Source organism: Dama dama, chromosome 33, assembly GCF_033118175.1.
Source record: "Dama dama isolate Ldn47 chromosome 33, ASM3311817v1, whole genome shotgun sequence".
Classification (NCBI taxonomy): Eukaryota; Metazoa; Chordata; class Mammalia; order Artiodactyla; family Cervidae; genus Dama; species Dama dama.
Window position 1 is genome coordinate 63807335 of NC_083713.1, and position 18261 is coordinate 63825595.

The following is an 18261-nucleotide window of genomic DNA, read 5'->3' on the forward strand; positions in this document are numbered from 1 at the left end:
AGCTTAGGGTCCTTCATGGGGAATGGCTGTAGCTGGGGAGGCTCTAGAATCCTGGAGGATGTGGAAGGGCAGATACAGAATTGTCCCCTGGTCCGGGTGTGCTGGTTCCAATGTTTCCGCCAGGCTCAGAAGAGGTGCAGCTGAAATAAGCCATAACTAAAGGTGGGTGGAGAAGGTCAGATGCTCCTGGAGAGGATGGGTGAACGAGGTGAAAAGTTCCATCAACTGTAGGGGCAGGTGGGTCCCCCCACTGTCCTGGGCTGGCTGAGCCCGGTGATTTGGTGGAGCGAGTGGACATCTAGTGGCCGTCTGGGGGAACCTCACTCTCTACACTGAACTCCAGTGGGCTCGCTGAAGGCTCCGGGGCCACTGTGCCCATGATGAGGGTGGAGAAAGAGGGGTGTAGGATTCTAGTCTGCCGGGGGCAGCGGCCATCTCCTTCCTGTCTCTGCCTTTCCCTGGCCACCCCTCAAAAAAGAACTTCCCCAACTTTGAGGATGCTTGAGAGGTAAACGCCAGCCCAGGTAGCCCCTGGACAGAGTAATGGCTTCTATGGATGCTCTGTGTGGCCCTCTGTGAGAAGATGTGGGCTCCAGAGACTTTTTGAAAAGGGGACTGGTCTGATTCCGTGCATGCTTGTGTGGTTAAGTCGCTTCAGTCGTGTCTGACTCTTTGTGACCCTATGGACCGTAGCCCCCCAGCCTCCTTTGTCTGTGGAATTCTCCAGGCAAGAATATTGGAGCGGGTTGCATGCCCTTCCCCAGGGGATCTTCCTGACCCAGGGATCTAACTTGTCTCCAGCACTTCCTACATTGGCAGGTGGGTTCTTTACCACTAGCGCCATCTAGAGTCTGATTCCATTTGTTATTAATAAAAAGAATAAGAGGATTCAAGGGACAGCCAGAGGCAAGAGGGTGAATGCCAGCCTCTTCTGATGGGAGAGGGGAAACACTGTGATGCTCTCGATGTGTCAGAAGACAGGAGGGAAAGATGACCTTGCCGTTCTCAGAGTGAACCTGCTGCCCCCCATTTGGGGAGACTGGAGGCAGAATGGAGGGTGTGATGTGCAGAGGCCGAAACCAGGGGTGGGTCAGAGAGGGAGGAAGTTCCAGGTGCCCCACATGCTAGGAGCTGGGAAAGACTCGGCTGGCACCCAGCTTCCCATGAGGTGACAGAAGGCTGGAGGGGCATCAGGTCCATGAGCTGCGTGGAGAACATAGACAGAAGGGAAGCAGAGTCCACTTCCTCATTATCTGGAGGTGAATGAGCCTGGAGGAGCCCCAGAAACTCACAGCACAGGGGCCTGGGCTGCAGCCTCGCCCCGGGCACCCTGAGAAGGGGCACCCAGGGAGTCACCTGCCCCTGGCCTCCGCGGCGGGGAGGTGGAAGGCTGAGAGATCTGGCCTCGGGACTCGGTGTGGTGGGACACATCTCGGATGAAGCTCACGCCAGCCCTGCCCTCCCGCTCCCCCTAGGACACCCAGCAGAAGCTCCTTGTCAGACTGGCTATCTACCAAGGAGGCCTCAGTGGGCGAGGGGTGGGAGGCTCACGATGGGGCGGTGGGCAGAGATCCCCGGGTACACACAGCGGGGCAGGAGAGGCCCGCCTGGAACAGCCCTCACCAGCCGCAGGCGCCCAGCAGGTCCCGGACTCCTCCACACAGTTCCCTGGACTGGCCTCCGGAGCATGTGGCCCCAGTTGGGGGAATGTGGAGGGGTTCGCCTTTCCTCATCCTTGTCGCCTGCTTTGAGGTGGTCTGGGTTGGACAGGTCCACCAGGCGTGAACCTTGTGGAGTGGGGAGGTTGTCGCCATGCAGCCCCCAACCACACCCTGAAGTCCAGGAGTAAGCCCTCTGCCTCCCAGTGGTTGTCCCCCCGGAGCTCTAGCCGCAAGCTCTGCCTCGGTAGAGAGACCCCAGGGCCCGGGCCGTGGAGGCATCTCTCTTGGGATAGCTCTGCCCGGTGAGTAGGCATCCTCTTAGCAAGACTGAGGTCCTTCTGTCCATCTGTGAGGTCAGTATGATTCAGCAGTCAGTCGAGGCCCTGAGCAGTGGCAGCCTCCATTCTGGACTCAGAATACAGCAGGAGAGAGACAAAACTCCTATCCATAAGCTCCGTTTCTGGTGGGAAAGAGACGGATGTTTGTAAAAAGAAAAACGGTAAAAAAAAAAAAAAAAAACCCACCATGGGATGAAGAGCCCTGGAAAACAGTGAAGGAGGGGCAAGGACAAGAAGGTAGGAGGGTGTGTCAGGGCTGAGTTCAGGCTGGGGAGGCGGTGGCCTGGGAGACCCCAGGAAGAGGAGTCCATGAGGGTGGTGGTCAAGTACAGTGTGGCCGGAGCACAGGGGTGAGGAGGTCGGGGGACCTGATGTGGACAAGGCGGGAGGGCCTGGTCACACACGGCAAGGCTTGTTGACCGTGAAGAGTCTGCACAGGTTCCAGGGTGGGCAGCTTGTCTACTGGAGGGTCTTGGTTGCTGTCTACTACGACGGTCACTCTGGCTGCTGCGAGGGGAATCGTTGTGAGGAGGGAGATGTGGGCAGGAGGGGAAGGGGATGGAGGGGGAAGGAGGGGGGCTTGGGCTGGGGGTGGATGGAGCATGACTCTTGGAGGGAACAGTTGAGAAGAATGACTTGATGGATAGATTAGATTTGTGGGTGAGGAAAGTCCGGGATGGACTCCTAGGGTTGTAGCTTCAGCAGCAAGGTGGATGGGGGCGCTGTTTACACAGAAGGTGGCTGAAAGGTAAGTTGTTTGGAGGCAGAATGCTTTGTTCTGAACATGTTCAGTTTGAGATGCTTCTTTGTCTGCAGCTGAGGGGGAAGGTCAAGATGAAAGAGAGCTAGGGAGATGCTGGCTTATGGGATGGAGGTGAGAACCTGGGGGGAGAATGTTGATGGAGGAGGACTTCGGGGGACTAAGCCAGGAACTCGGATGGTGGTGACTAGGAGGATCCAGTGAAGGAGAGTGAGAAGGAGCAGCTGGAGGGGGAAGAGAGACAGTGGCAGAGGGCAGTGTCACGTGAGGCTGGAGGGAAGCATTCCCAGGAGGGCGCAAGATGAGCTCGGGGAGGAAGCCATGGCTTGTGACAGCCTTGAGCCACCCATGACCAGGGAGGGCTCAGGGGAGGGGGGGATCTAAGGGTGGGGTAGGGTAAAGAGAATGGGAGGTATGCTGGGGTAGACAGCTCTTCAGGGAGCTTTGCAAAGGGAGGTAGTGAATGGGGGTTGTGTTGGGGGTGGCATGGAGTCAAGGGAGGAGGTGGAAGTTTATCCCAGTGGGAGTGATTCAGGAGAGGAAGAAGAAATTCAAGAACAAAGTCCTTCAGTGAACAGAGACAAAGGCACTGGTCTGACATAGGAACAGCGGTAACTGGGGAAGCAGCTGAGGATGTGGGGGCACGGGAGAGTGATGCGTTTGGTGTTGGCAGGATGAGGCATTGTGATCTGAACCAATGTGCTCTAAGATGTGCAAGGCCGAGTCCTCAGCTGAGAACTGGAGCAGGGAGGTGATGGAGGTCTGAGGGGAGAGACGCATGTGTGATGCAGACACCAGAGATGACCTTGCAGGCCTCGCTTCATCTGGGTCCCATTGTTGGAGGCAGCCTGTTGAGGTCTACCCCGTGGATCCTGAGAAGGGATTTGGCCCAAGTCATCTTTGCCCTACACTCTTCCTCCTTTCCCCCTGTTCTTCATTTAGAATGCCCCCTAGTGGTATATAGCCCCCAGTGAATGCATTGAAGATTGTTTGATCTCAATTCTCCCGCTGGAACCCGGAGTTACCGCTTTTGAGTTCAACAGAAGCGTGGCGCCCTCACACAGGCGGAGCTGCCTGAGAATGGACCAGGGCCTGCTGTTGGAGAGATTCCTGGCCTGCCCGGGCAGTGTGGGCCTGCCTGCGGCTGCTCTTAGGTCTCAGTTACACTGAGGCAGGCAAGGAGCCTTGTGGCTCACAGCACAGTGAGCCCCTGGGAGCCCCTCTAAGCCGTTCCCTCTCGTGTGGTCTTGGAAAACCTACATGTAGACTGGAAGTGCGACGTCCAAGTTGTAGGGACCCACAGAGGTGACATATGGGGAGGAGATGGTGATTGAGGTGTGCTGTGTCCGGTTCTTGTTTGATTGCTGTTTCTGTAGCTAATTCGAGGCTTTGCATGTCCTTCCTGGAGAGTGAAAAGCCTCAGGTGACTTAGGGAGACTGTTGGGAAGGGATGTGGGTTCTGGTATCACCCCAGCCTTGCCCCTTTCAATCCATCTAACCCTGGTCAGTTTACTGAACCTCACTCATTCTGTTCAACTTAAGTTTTATTGTTGGTAAAATGGGGGTGATAATCTGACTTCACAGAATTGAGAAGATCCCAACTCTGTACTTGCCCAGCAGACATCAGACAGATATGAGTCCCTGAGCATTGCATGTGTCCCGTGTGTTCAGCAGGCCTGGTGCGCCACCCCTCTCAAGGCCTGCGTTCTAGCGTGTGAGAGGGAGGCGTTGGGAGCCACACACAGGCTGTATCACTTGAGCACGAGTGCCTGGCAGGGGATGGACACTGATAACGAGGGTGATAACTATCCAGGGGTCTCTGGTGACATCTGAGCGGAGACTTGGCAAGCCACGTAGGTGTCTGAGGTGGTGGCTACTGCTTGCAAAGTGCTTCTGGAACATTCCTTCCAGTGCACGCTCTGGAATGCAGAGGCACACCTGGCATTTGGGGGCTTTTCCTTGTGGCCACGCTGGGCACTGGCTTCAGCCTCTGTCTGCTTCCCTTGCAGGGTTTAACTCCCTCGTGGGGGGCGTGATGGGTTTCTCCATCCTTCTGAGCGCAGAGGTGTTCAAGCACAACTCGGCTGTCTGGTACCTGGACGGCAGCATCGGCGTGCTGATCGGCCTCACCATATTCGCCTACGGGGTCAAGTAAGTGCTGCTTTCTCTTTGCCCTCTGGGCGGCCAGGGGTGCTGTATTCCCCACGTCTGATAACTACGTCCTGTCCCTGTGACCCTCCTGCTCCTGGGAGAGGTTGGGGACTGGAAAAGTCCCGAGCTGCCGTCACACATCCTTGTGGCTGGGAGAGAAGGGAGGTAAGTGGTCCTCCCTTTAACTGTTGGTGCCAGAAGATCTGTGCCCCTTCCTTCCTCTATAGTGAGGGTCGTGATGATGCACCAGGCAGGCCTATGTGTTATCCTCACCGACTAGCCCCCTCTGCCACCTGCTGCAGTCAGTGGGGAGGTTGTAGAGGGGGCTAAAGCCCCCAGATTGAGAAAACATTTTATAAAAGGGACTTTGTGCAGAAGGGCTGCGCGTAGAAAAACCCATCCAGGCCTTGGGTTCTAGTCTAGCCCGAGGCCACTCACTGAAGTGCCCTGTAGGCATGCCTGGCTCTGTATCCTGCCTCCAGACTAGAGTCAGCCTCTGAAAGGAAAACAGTTTCTCAAGCTTTTAAATGTTCACACACTTCTCTCTCCCACAAGGATGGCTTTAATAAAAGAGACAGTTAAGTGTTGGTGAGGTTATGGAAATCAAAACTCCATATTCTGTTGGTGGGGATATAAAATTGTTTAGCCATTTCACGGGTAAGTTAGCAGTTTCTCAAAGTGTTAAACACAGAGCTGCTATTTGGCCTAGCAATTCCACTCCTCTGTACATAATCCAGAGAAATGGAAACACATCTATGTAAAAACTTAACAAACAATCGTAGTGACATTATTCACAGTGGGCAAAAAGTAGAAAAAATTCGTATGCCCAACATACAACCCATATGCGGGTTTTAAAGAACACAAATGTCCATTGATTAAATAAAAGGTGGTAGAGACATAGTGGAGGATTTATTCAGCTAGAAGAAGAATGAAATACTGATTTGTGCCACATGGATGAACTTTGAAAACACACCCAATGGGAGAAGCCAGTAACAGAAGGCTGGATGGTGCATGATTCCAGTTATAGTCAATACCTCGAACAGGCAAATCTTTAGAGAAAGTAGATTAGTGGTTGTTGTGGGGAGTGAGGTGGGGAGTGACTGCTAGTGAGTTTTTTTTGGGGGGGAGGGTGATGAAAATGTTCTAGAATTAGGTGGTGATGGTTGCACCACCTATGTGTATACCAAAAACCATCAAATCACAGGAATTTTATGGTATGTGAATTGTATTTATAGAAACAAAGCCCCCATCTGTTCCCCAAGCCCAGGGCTGTGGAGGGTCCTTGTTGGGGTGACCGGTCCGCTTCTCCTTGCAGACTCCTCATTGACATGGTGCCCAGGGTGAGGCAGACGCGCCACTATGAGATGTTTGAGTGAAGGTGGCCCGCGCCAGCCACCCCGCAGCTGCATGAAGACTGTCAGGACCAGGAGACGTTTCCACGCAGGCAGACGGTGCCCATGGTTAACTGAACATCAGCTTCTCTCTCGGAAAGCTTGTGCTCACGGGAACGAGGTCTACCCCGCAGGTCGGACTGCCCTGCTCTCCTCCCACCACCGCCCCCTGCCCGACACCGCAGGGCAGCACTCACCGAGCAGGGACCCTCCCTGGGAACCGACCTCGTCCACCTTCTGCTGTAAAACAGGTTCGTGGGGGGAGGGTACACGCCCTTCCGTGGTGCTCCCAGCCTGACACGGATGGTGACTCACCAGGCCCACCTCCTCGGGGCCCCACGGGGGCCGAGTCTCTGGTCTCCTGGCAGATTTTAAGAGAGGACCGTACCCTTTGGTCCCGCACCCCTTTCCAGAACCATCGTGTAGATCACCTCCTAATTTCTATCCGTGTATTTCATTCGTTTCATACTGTTTTACTAATCCTCAATCTAAACACTGGATTTGTTCTAAAGGAGACCGTTCTATTTTTAAAGTACTTAGTGATAGATGTATGAGCTTTGCATGGATCGAACTCAGCCCCAATCCTTTCTTGTACGTTCAGAGCCCAAACATATACGTGTAAACACAGGATCCCTTTTGGAGAGGTGTGAAACTACAGTTTATTTGTAATAAATTATATAATCTATCCATAGATGCATAGATCTATATGCTGTGTGAAGTGGTAATGGTACATCACAGTCTTCTCGTGATGGCTTCCTCCTCTGTAAGGAATGAGATGTTCTCGGTTTATGTAGCGTTAGTTGTAGACTCTGTACAAAACGGTCCCCACATGCAACATTCTGTCCTCCAGCACTGCTCCTTGTCCAGGCAGCAGTGACCAATAAAGACCTTTTCCTGTTTTGTATGGCATGGGGAGGTGATCGCCAGAGTTGTCACTGCTGTGCGCAGGTTTTCTGTCGTGGGTGAAGGACGACTTGTGCCCGGGTAGAGCCCCTGAAGGGCAGGCGGTCTATTCTAAGAGGTCACTGACCTTGGTTCAGTCCGATGCTTTCAAGAGGGCTTTTCTCCAACGGCATTCTGAAGCATGTTCTAGGGGCTGTTACCATGTCACACACACACACACACACACACAAACCAGACACTGTTCTGGTCTGGGAAATACAAGATGCAACAGGTTCCTTTTCTGCAGGTTTTTCTTCCTGCAGTAATGTTTAATGTAGTTCCCACTGTGGAATCTTTGTGTAACATCCCCAAAACTTAAGCACTCAAGTTATGCTCACCTTTCTGGGGACTTGTGTCCTATGTGTCTCCCATGGAGTCTCTGCTCTGGGCAGCGTCTGGGCATTCTGCTGTCTTCAGAGAGGCTGCACCATGGCCCTCCAGCATCACCTACAAGTCCCTGGTGGGAGCATGAACTTGACCTTCCTGTTCCCAGGGCATGTGCCTAACCAAGTGCTCATGGACCACTGAGCTCTGGGGTCAAGGTGTTCTTTCTGAAGCAGGGAAACGTGGTCCAGGTCTAATAAGCCCGCAGCCAGCCTCTTAAGGGCTACTGTACTAGCACATCCTGAAGGATTTTAAACATCCGTTGTAGCCCTCGGTTATCTTAAAAAAGAAAAGCTTAGAAATCCACTGACAAATTCAGTTCCCCTCTAGGTGAGGACAGCGGGGGAGGAGCACTCCACTATCAGTACTGGTGGATGTGATAGAAGGGAAGAGTCTTACACGGTGAACACTTACCCCTCCCCCAGTTCCTTAAACCTACCTTCCCATCGACGTTTCCAGAAACGTGTCTGCAGGCAGTGAAACCGTGCCCACCAGTGCTGGGGGAGTGGCTATATCGCACCCCTTGCACCCACCCGGAACCTCCCACCCCACAAATCAAGTCCACCTGTCACACAAGAAAAGTTTATTGAAAAATAAAGTTCTCCCTAGTTTTCTCTACGACAGTGGAAAACGAAGCAGTGCTCTCTACGCCCGTACAGTACATGTGACAGCCACACCTTATTGGCAGAGCCTTGCCTGACTTAACCCGGGTGGACGGTAGAAAACGGCTGTACCAGGAGCTGGCTGAAGACACAGACGCGCATGGCCGTTAGCTTATAGACACTGAGCTTGGGACAGCAACTACAGCAGAAAAGATGTCACCATCTCCTTTGGCATCGGTTGTCCCACCCGCATTTGTTCTGTTCATACCTGGCCTGGACAGGGAGCAAACGCTCCCTAAGTTTGCGCGAACTCAGCTTGGGCAGAGGTGGCTGACTGCGCTAGCTTCCTGTCCGGCTGTCCCAGGGAGACCTCCTGCAAGTGGTCTGAGCACCCAGGACCACACCCCCCCCCCCCCCCGCCCCCCGCCGACTCCCCAAACACAGGGCCCTGTGCCCCACCTGAGCACACAGCTGCCCTCTGTCCCTCTGCCCTGCCTCACCAGCTGCAGGGGGGCTAGGGGGTCATCTAAAGGCTCCACAAGATCTGGGGAAAATCGAGGAAATGCTTTGAAGAAGGTGCACGCCAATCTGACATCCACAGACATGTAAGACTGCTGATGGAGCTAAGAGAATGCAAAAGATCTTAAAAAGACACCAACAAATTCCTCCATTTTCCACAAATGCAGTCTATCCAGAATAGCGCCAAAATAGGAGAGGAGATAAAAGCTGAGCCTATCTAGGGAAGTAAGAGGCTGACACCAACTCCGCCCCCGCAAAAAAAAAGCCAACTGACATTCAGGTGATTTGGAAAAACATCACTAAGCTAGGAGCAGCCTCTTGGAGTTCTGAAGAGCCCTCGCTCTCGCCACAAAACTAACCTTTAATTTGATAGAAACATAACAACTAACCAGCCTGGGAGTCTGATTCTCTTGGACTGGACTCTGGAGAAGCCACCCTGGCCAGCAGGGGGCAGCCAAGGGACTTCCCGGGGAATGAGTGCGTTCAAGAGGTCATTCCTTTTCCCTTAAATAAAAAAACAGAAACACCTCTATTATTGCATTTCAGAGGAAGATGGGTAACTTTAAGGGAACAGTCTGTCAGAGGATTTAATTTCCAGCTCAAAAAGTTCTGCACACACCCTGGAAGGGTCCAGAAGATGTCAGTGGGGTGGGGTCTGGCATGTGGCCACACTCTTAGGTCAAGCTGACTAATTCTTGCAGCCCAGTTCCACCTGGGGCTGAAGTCAGGCATATTTTCAAATCAGTCAGTGCATTCAGGGACACAGTACCATTTTAGCCAGCAGGGTGGACACAGGACTTGGGCATCTTAAACCTGTAATTCCTACAACATTCTATCAACTTGGAGTATCTTCCTGCACCTACAGGAATCAATGATAGGAAGTGAGCTCAGCTCTTTTTTTCCCTCAACTTTTATAAAATGTGAAAAACAACAATATTTAACATTTACTAGGACTTACTATATGCCAGACATTGCTAAACACTGAATCCTCACAAAACCCCTAAGTGCTAAGAAAGCTAGGGTAATTTTTTTTTTTTTTTTTTCTGCATCTGACACTAGACAGCTAATTTGGCCTTTTGCCATATAAACTTGGGTTTTCCATTTTTTTGTTGAAGCCAACAAGAAGGAAAAGAACCCACCCTCCGCTTTAGGCAACTCCCACCTTCCTAGAGCAGCCTGTATCTCTTGACATCGGTCCATCTCTTCACATGAAGATGCTCTGCAGCCTAGGGGATGGGCGGGATTAGAATGAAACCAATGTGGAAATGAAAATATTCTTCAATAAATAAAACATTCCAGGCTTGGGAGAGTAACACAACCACAGCCTGTCGTTAATAGAGCTTTTTTTAAAATCAAGAATTGGTGTGGGGTGTGGGGTGTGGGGGAGGGTAGGGAGGGTGGTGGGCGTGGGAGAGGGTGGCAATATCCCAATTATGTATATATCATCTAGTAGGGAAACCATCCCAGGGAGGGGGTGGTCTGATTGGCCTGGTCTAAAAAGCACTAACCCGCCCATAACAGCACAGTTTCTGCCTAACTGCTCACAATCACAGTTTTACCACCAGTGAGCTACACTGGGGCACCAAGGGAGCTTACTGGGAGGCTGACGTCTGCCAAGGAAATAAAAACAGGGGGTGCATATTATTTCCCCTTCATCCTGCTAGGGAGATAGAATGATTTGGGGCCAGTGCTTCCAATGAGCCCAGCAGGGCCTGCTTCCCTACACAGCAAGCCCTCACACAGGGTTGGTTCTCTGCCCCCGCCACCCTCCACCAAGCCCCAGGGTGGCACCTGTCAACCATCTGTCTCCAGACAAACCCAGAGACCTGGACAAGCAGCCTGGGAGGGTGAAGGTCGGTCTGGAGGAAGTCAGCCCTCTTCTTGGGGCCCTCGTGGCTGCATGGGGGTGTCTGCACACATATGCTGTGACCTGGGGAGCTTGGAGGGCATGTCTGGCGTCCAACCTGGGTTGCCCTATCTCACAAGGACAGGTCCTATCTATCTCCAAGCTGGAGGAGTCTGCTAGCTTCCTTCAACAAAACCCGGATTCCAAATACCAACACCAGATTCCAAAAACCAATCCCAAAGAAAAGTGAGAAGGCACCTCAGAGAAACAATAAATATCACCAAAGAAAAGATGGCTTAATACTTACAAACATACAGCAAACACAAAGTCAAAAACCCAATCTAAGCAAAAACGTGAAAAGCTTCTCCAATTGTGCATGTGCAAATCAAACTGCATACCAGAAATAAATGAGGTGTTTACTGGCATGAGAAGTGTGTTTTCCCTTTCAGGAATTTTTACTCCTGAAAGTGTTTACATTTCAAAGGAAAGCTTTCTCTCCTTTAATAAATTAAACCTTTTCCCTCAAGTTTTTTAAGAACTTAGGATCACAGTGGAGGAAAAATAAATCCAAACTTTTAGGAAAAAATGTACAAAAAACTTAAAAACCAGGTAAAGAGGTGAGAGATGCTCAGAGCACAGGAAGATGCTAGTCCTGACTGGGGAGATCTCTCCCTGTGGAACTGTCATCAATTACAAGGTGGTTCAGGATTCTATCAAGATTGGCACTGGCAAAACCACCCAAGGCTTCTAGCCCACACCCTGAAAGGCGCCGTCTTCTCCCAGAGCAGGCAGGAATCGCAGCCCTTCTTGCACAGGGCAGATGGAGGCCCCACCCTAATGTCCTCTGGGGTCACTGACCAGACTCGGGCCAAGTCTGTGGAGGCCTGGGAACCAGTATACATTTGGTGTCGCCCTCTCTGCCCTCAACAACTGGAGTGTGGGTTTCTTTGCACCAGGAGCAGCAGCCATGTCACCCCACCCTGGGGGAGCAGAACTCTGGCTTACTCCTGGTCAGTTCTGGGATGGGGGGAGCAAGAAGGATCTTAAGGTGGTGAAGTGCTTGCTCCCTGGGCTGCCTGACCGAGGGTCCTGGCGTGGAGGAGACAGAGTCCCTGAGCCCAGGGGCAGCCGGCAAACGATCGCTGCAGCTTCTGGAACACAAGGCCGGCACAGCGTGTTTCTGAGAACCGGGCTTTCCAGCCTCCTTTGCTTTCAGAGTTCCCGGGCTTGTTCTAACGGATCTCTGCCAGATGGGTGAGTCTGGCAAAGCGTGGGAAACTGGCCTCGGCCCGCAGGGTCCCCCTGCTGGTCAAACACAGGCACGCACCTCCTCAGCACCAGAAACGGCCAGAAGGGCCCAGGAGAGGGCAGTGCTGGCCCAGGAACTGCAGGTCTGGGCACTAAAGCGAATTCCCTCTAGGAAGGCTGCAGCCAGGAGGCCCGTCCGTAGGAAACGGTTCCCAACAGCAGGGATGACAGCTGTTTCCTCCCCCGGCAGGAAACTGTCCTCGCAAAGCACTCAGAAGCACACGGGCACTCACAGCCTCTTGCCCAGTTTCCTTTCGACTTCTGCCCTTGTTTCTATGCTCAGCCAGTTTGTGAGGGGTGGGCCCTGGCATCCCTGCTCAGCGCGGAGGTTTCCCCATCAGAATTCTCCCTGGCACAGGTAACTCGGGGGCCACCTATGGGGTGGGGGAGACCCTGGCTGCCCTAACTCCCCCACTCCATTCTCTAAGATCCACTGAGGTTAGTCTAAGGAAAGAAGGCCGGCTGTGCATTTGATATTAATTTTATACCCAGGAAGAAGAATCGAGGAGTGGGTGGAATCTAACCTCCCATCCCTCACAGCCCCACACTCCTCCTGGGTGGGCCTCAGACTTGAGAATTCTAACCTGAACCTTGCGTCCCGAAGGCCCACCCAGCCACTAGCCGTGTCCAGCTTTTCTGCTCAGCAACCAAGCCACTCAGAATCTTCACTGAGGGCTGGGTGGCTCACGGGACAGCTTTCCAGGGGGACATTCTGCCAGAGAGAGAAGGGAGCTCACTTTTACCAGCACGGAGATGCCAGGGGCATCACAGGACACACACACACGCACGCACACACGTGCATGCGCAAAGCACTGAAGCACGGCGTGGGGGGAGGAGAGTGGGAAGGGGCTGGGGGAACTTGCACAAGAGCAGAGCGCGGGGGCTCCAGGGTTTGGTCCAACCTGCTGACCAGTTCAACACCCTCCTCCCCAGTATTTCTGCCTGGAGTAAAAGCCAGTATCAGATTCCTACCCCTTGCAAACCACACCCACACTCACAGTCAGCAGCCAAGACAGTGCACATTCATCCTGGCCTGCCCTTGCTCCCCCAGCCAACATCCCCTGGACTTCGGTGACATCGGACCGAGTGAATATGACACAAGCCCAGCTCAGGTGGTGCTACTAGTTCTTAGGGACCAGCTTTGCTCCTGTCCAAATCGCAGTTCAAAGACACCCCTTTCTCAAGGGGGTAAAGGGCACCACCTCCAAGTGCAAGGGTAGCTTGTAATTCTAACCAGAAATGACAGCCAAGCTGTGTGGGGGTGTGTTCCACCGCGGGGGAGGGATGGAACAGACGAAAGGAGCCTGTCACTGCAAAGCAGCCCATCTCTGGCCCCTGCTGGGCTCTCTGGACCACACAGGCATTTCCCCGGACAACCAGGGGGTGCCTATCCCCTGGCCTCTGCCACCTGCTAAGCACAAGGAATTTCTTTTCTTCTGCCACCATCCACCTTGAGGAGCTAGGTAGCCACAGTTGCCCTTAATCATGCCACCAGCCCCAGAGCGCACTCTGCCCAAAGCAGACAACAGTCATGTTATAGTGAAGAGGGATGGCCAGCAGAGGAAAATCAGAGAAGTAGCAAGACGCGCAATCAATCCCGCTTTGCCCTCCCCAGCTCCCCCTCCCTCCCTCCCAAATAAATAAATTAATGGGTTTAGGAATGTTCCCGTAGGAAGTTCTTTCCAACTAGCTTGATTCCTCCTCTGGTTTTGTTTCGTTTGAACGAATATTGAGATTCTCTTTTTTCACCCTGGAGCAGCTGCACAGTCTCCCTACTGTAGCTCCTCCAAAATTAAAGACGAAGTTGTGCCAGGGAGAAGCCAGGTTCCCGGCCTGAGGTTGGCTCTCGTTTTGTTTTGGTGAGAGCTCCGCTGAGTGGCTGTAACTGCAGCGGGACCAGTACCAAATCGAGACCTTCCACCAAAACGTTCAGGCTCTGGGGAGAGTCCCTGAATGGCGTCTGTGTCCCCGCCCCATCCTGGTGGGGCTGGAGCCACTGACTTCCCCCCGCAGAGCATGGGCGCGGGTGGAGTGGCGGCCGCTATAGACAGTCTTTACAGAGAGCCACCTGGCCCTTGATGAAGTCCCGGCAGGGGCAGATCCTCCGGTGGTGGGCGTGGGCGCCGGCACAGCTGAACAGCAGGAGGTCGCCTTGAAACACACAGTGCTTGTTCTTGGGATCGAAGGAGGGTGCCACGATGTCCTTGGCCAGCTCTGAGCTTTGGCAGTTCACCTCGTACCTGAAGAGGAAGAAGAAGGGGTTGGAGAGGCAGGGACAGTCCTCAGCCCTGCCCGCTTCTACCACCCTCCAGTGGGGAAGGCTGTTTGGGGCCCCTGTTGACCACCCTCCGACCCAGCCGTCCTCACCTCCGGGAACCCGGGCTCGAGAAGGGCATGTGAGCGCCTGGATATGCATGTGGTTGCGGTGTGTGTTCAAGGCTGCTTAGGGAAGCACTGTCCGTCACAGAGAAGAACTGGAAATAACCTGAAGACTCAGCAAGTGGGGAATGGCTGGGTCCCCTGTGGCTCAGCTGTGTTATCAGAGTCACACGCAGCACTTGACAAGCAGGTAGGAATGCGACCACCAGCAAGAAAACAAGTAATAACCGGGGGTGCAGTGTATCTACGTGTGTGTGTGTGTGTGTGTGCGCGCGTGTGCACACACAGAGAGAGTGAGTGTGGGAGGGAGAGTGAGGGGGAGAGAAAGAGGGAGAAGAGAGAAAAAGAGGGAGACAGGAAGAGGGATAGAAAGTAGAGCAGGTACACTAAAGACTGAACAGTGGTTACTTCTGAGAAGTGAGACTGGGACAATGATATGCATTATTTAAATGCTTTTTTAGAACATTTTAAAACTATGTCTATTTTTAAAACTAATGCTTAGAGAGATGTCTGTTATATGACCTTCGTCTCCCGCTGGAGAGCAATCAGATGGTCTCCTGGGCATGGTGTGTCCTGGGGCCTCAATTCATGGGACCTTTGCAGCCGCCTTCCACGACTGTGGCAACAGAATGTCCTACCACCCACCCCAGCCCCCAGCCCCTGAGGGTTCTGGATGCGCAGAGCAGGGACTGAGTCCAGGCCCTGATCCCAAGCCCATGTTCTTGTTCCTCCCCCATCTTCTCCCACCGGTCTGGCTGTGGGCTGCAGACCCCTGGAGTTTTGCTTCCTCAGGCTGAAACCCCTACCTGGGGGGCTCAGGAGAACAGTGTTGGCCTCTCATCTCAAAGAAGAGCCATGTAAATTCTCTTCCTAGCTGGGGTGTTCGGGTCCCACCATCCTGTCCCCCGTTGTCCCACATGCCTGGTGGGGAACAGCTCAGAGAAGGTGGCCAGACAGATCTGGGTTTGCATCCTGGCTTCATCTCTTACGAGCCGTGTGGCCCTGGACCAATGCCTGAGCCTCCCTGTGACTGTTTCCTTTCCTGTGAAATGGGGATAAATAACCCTTGACTCAGAGGGAAGGTCACGTGCTTAGTCGCATAGTCATGTCTCACTCTTTGCAATCCTTTGGACTGGAGCCCACCAGGCTCCTCTGTCCATGGGATTTTTCAGGCAAGAATACTGGAGTGGGTTGCTATTCCCTTCTCCAGATCATCTTCCTGACCCTGGAATCGAACCTGCATCTCCTGTGTTTCCTGCACTGCAGGCGAATTCTTTACCCACTTACGGGGGAAAGCATGGGGATTAAATTAATGTTTACAGAGCAGCTGGCAGAGTCCAGCTCTGAATAAGCATTCAACGCATGTGAACTAGCATGATCGCTCCCGCTGGTAGATGCTGGGTGGACTGCCACCTTCTGCCCTCACCCCACACTGTGAATTTACACACACGCCAAGTGTCTCCATTTTGCTTTGTTCACAGAAGTCCTGATTCTTGCTGACAGGGAAGGGATTCGGGCGGGGAACCTGAGGTTTCCTGCCACTTCTGGAAAGCTTCCAAATGTTGGGAGGAAAGCATCTGACCCCCACCCCCACCCAGTGTTACTCCTGCCCGCTCGTCTTCCTTGAGCCAACTAACTGCCTGGGCCCACTTGCCCCCTTGCCAGCATTAATCTGTGATTTCCAGTGCATCTCCTGGGCTTCTGGCGAGTTCTCCGAGGCTTCCAGCCCAGCTCCTGGCTCTCGGGAGGGCAGCGCCCCCTCCTGTCCTGCTCTTTCAGCCTCCAGGGAGCTCTGTGGCTTCTCTAAGTGGCCTAACACCTCTTGATGTTCAGGGTGCCAGCTGGGAGTCGGAAGCACCTAGAGGATTAGGGTCATGGCAAGGGCAAGGAGGTGGGGGCTCCGTGGATTTCCTAAAGGAAACACAAGTCAGAGTCAGGGCCCACCTGGTCCTGCCTGTTTCCTGGCCAACGCTGAAAGAGGGTCTCCAGAGCCCAGCTGGGCGTGAAGTTTCCACATGGAATGTGGCCTTGGGATCCAGATTTGTGCTTACGCTATTTACGTATTTAGGTGAATCACGGCAGCTGCTGTGTCTTAACGCAAGCCATCTGCCTGGCACACCGCTCATCAGGGGCGTGAAGTCTCCAGAATTCATCTCGGACCCCGTGGCGAGTGGGAGGGACTGTCACAAGCCAAGGAGAAACACGCCTGCTCCTGGCCTCCTGAACTTGGACCCCAGGCCCAGCGTACCAGGGTGTGAGCACATGTGCCCATGGCCACGAGGCTGCAGCAGCAGCCTGTCCGAGGCTGATGTCCAAAGACCACCACAAAGTGCGGCGGGCGGTCCCTGGAGCCACGGGTGACATGGCCCAGCAAGCTCCCCAAGGGCTCAGCTGGGTGGTGGTGGGGCCACCCTTGGGTGCGACCCGATCCCTGGCCTGGGGTCTCTGTCCCACAGCCTCGAGCCTGCAGAGAGGCCCCTCGAGCATCCTTGCTGAGCTCAGCAGGGGGGGGGGACCTTCCCAATCGCTGGAGCACATCCTCACCCTGACGTGGTCCCTTGCCTCTTCAGGGCATGTGTGTTGCTGTCCTGCCTCTGTTCCTAGCATGTCTGTCTTGCCCGCATGGGCGTACACACACACACACACGGGCGTATACACACACACACACACACGGGCGTACACACACACACACACACACGGGCGTACACACACACACACACACACACACACACACACACACACACCCCTTGTGCTGTTTCCATTCTGCGGCCCCTGGGTGCTCGCCTCCCTCTAACAGCCCTCAATGGCTTCACTCACAGGATGGGAACTGGGGCTTCTGAGGCCCTTCAGCCCTCGCCAGAGAGCTTAGAGCTCTTGAAACAGAAGAGGCAAGGCCTCCCCCTCCCCATAGGGATGCCTATTTCCCAAGAGGACAGAAGCCCCGCAGCCCTCTCCACACGCAGACCCATGCGGGATGAAAGGAAGGAAGCCGGGCCCCACCTGCGGGTCTCCTTCCTCCCCTCTCTCCACCTCGCTAATCCGAACCCCGTATCCACCAAGTCTCCCCAGGCTCACTAGTCACCACTCTGAAGCACTGAGGCACCACAGTGCTCACAATCCAGGCTTCGTGGCTTAGAATTCCTCTTAAAAAAAAAAAAAACAAAAAACCACCCCAAACTCAATAAATTAATATTTTAGAGGATACAATTTGTAAAGGTAGCAACATTACAAAGAAGATCTTCCACTAACGTGTTTCTATTTCTGGGGGTGAGGTGCTCCCCCCGGACCCCATCAGCATGGACTCCGGCTCTTTCTAGGACCTCTGTCCTCTGACCTCTCAGGGCCTGGTCTGGGTCAAGTCAGGTTGCACCTGAATCACGCATGCTTTGTGCACAGGGCTTTGTGGTCCCTTCTCCATCACTCCCAGAGCCCCGCCTGAGCAGGAGCTCCAAGACCAGCTGCCTGACTCCCCGAGTCAAGACGACAGCATGGGACACTTGATACCTGTCTTATCAAATCACACCGCGTGGCGAGGACAGGCCGGGGACACCCAGAGATGGAGAGGAGCTTCAACTCAGAGCCAGGCCCCAAGCTGGAGGAGAAACAGCAGCCTGGGCTCGGCGGAGCCACTCACCGCTGAGCGGCCATGAATATGGATCAGCCGGGATGGCCGCGCTGGGGAGGCACTCGGCAGACTTGCCAGAGCGCTGTGACGTTATCAGTGTTTACCAATGCAGAAACGAAGGTGTTCAATAGGGCTCTCATGTTCAGAAAATTAATTTCAAGGTGGCTTGCAAAATTAGCATATGCAGCAGCCTCCAAGGGAGAAAACCCACAGATCTTCAAGGGGCTAGGTGGTCGGGGGCTGCTGAGTCATGCCTCGGCAAAGGGCCTGGCCCGGGGTAGCCCCTCACCCAGGCCTTCTGCTGCCCTGGGCTCGGCCTGGTGCACGGGATTGCTGGTGGGGGGCGGGGTGGGCT

General features: G+C 53.8%; 2 protein-coding genes across 9 annotated transcripts in view; one reads left to right on the forward strand and one right to left on the reverse strand.

Annotated features, from left to right (window-relative positions):
* Positions 1-7210, forward strand: part of TMEM163 (transmembrane protein 163) — a 263622-nt gene extending 256412 nt beyond the window's left edge. Inside the window, exons 7-8 of the mRNA XM_061135086.1 lie at positions 4769-4910; positions 6226-7210. Coding sequence (XP_060991069.1) covers positions 4769-4910; positions 6226-6286 — 203 coding nt within the window. The 3' untranslated portion in view covers positions 6287-7210. The remainder of the gene's footprint in view (positions 1-4768; positions 4911-6225) is intronic.
* A 985-nt stretch (positions 7211-8195) lies between these two features.
* The window catches only part of MGAT5 (alpha-1,6-mannosylglycoprotein 6-beta-N-acetylglucosaminyltransferase), a 389158-nt gene continuing 379092 nt past the window's right edge, over positions 8196-18261 (reverse strand). For all 8 annotated transcript variants that reach the window (XM_061135085.1, XM_061135082.1, XM_061135078.1 and 5 more), the window contains one exon: positions 8196-14142. In XM_061135085.1, the coding sequence (XP_060991068.1) occupies positions 13944-14142 (199 nt within the window). In that variant the 3' untranslated portion in view covers positions 8196-13943. The remainder of the gene's footprint in view (positions 14143-18261) is intronic.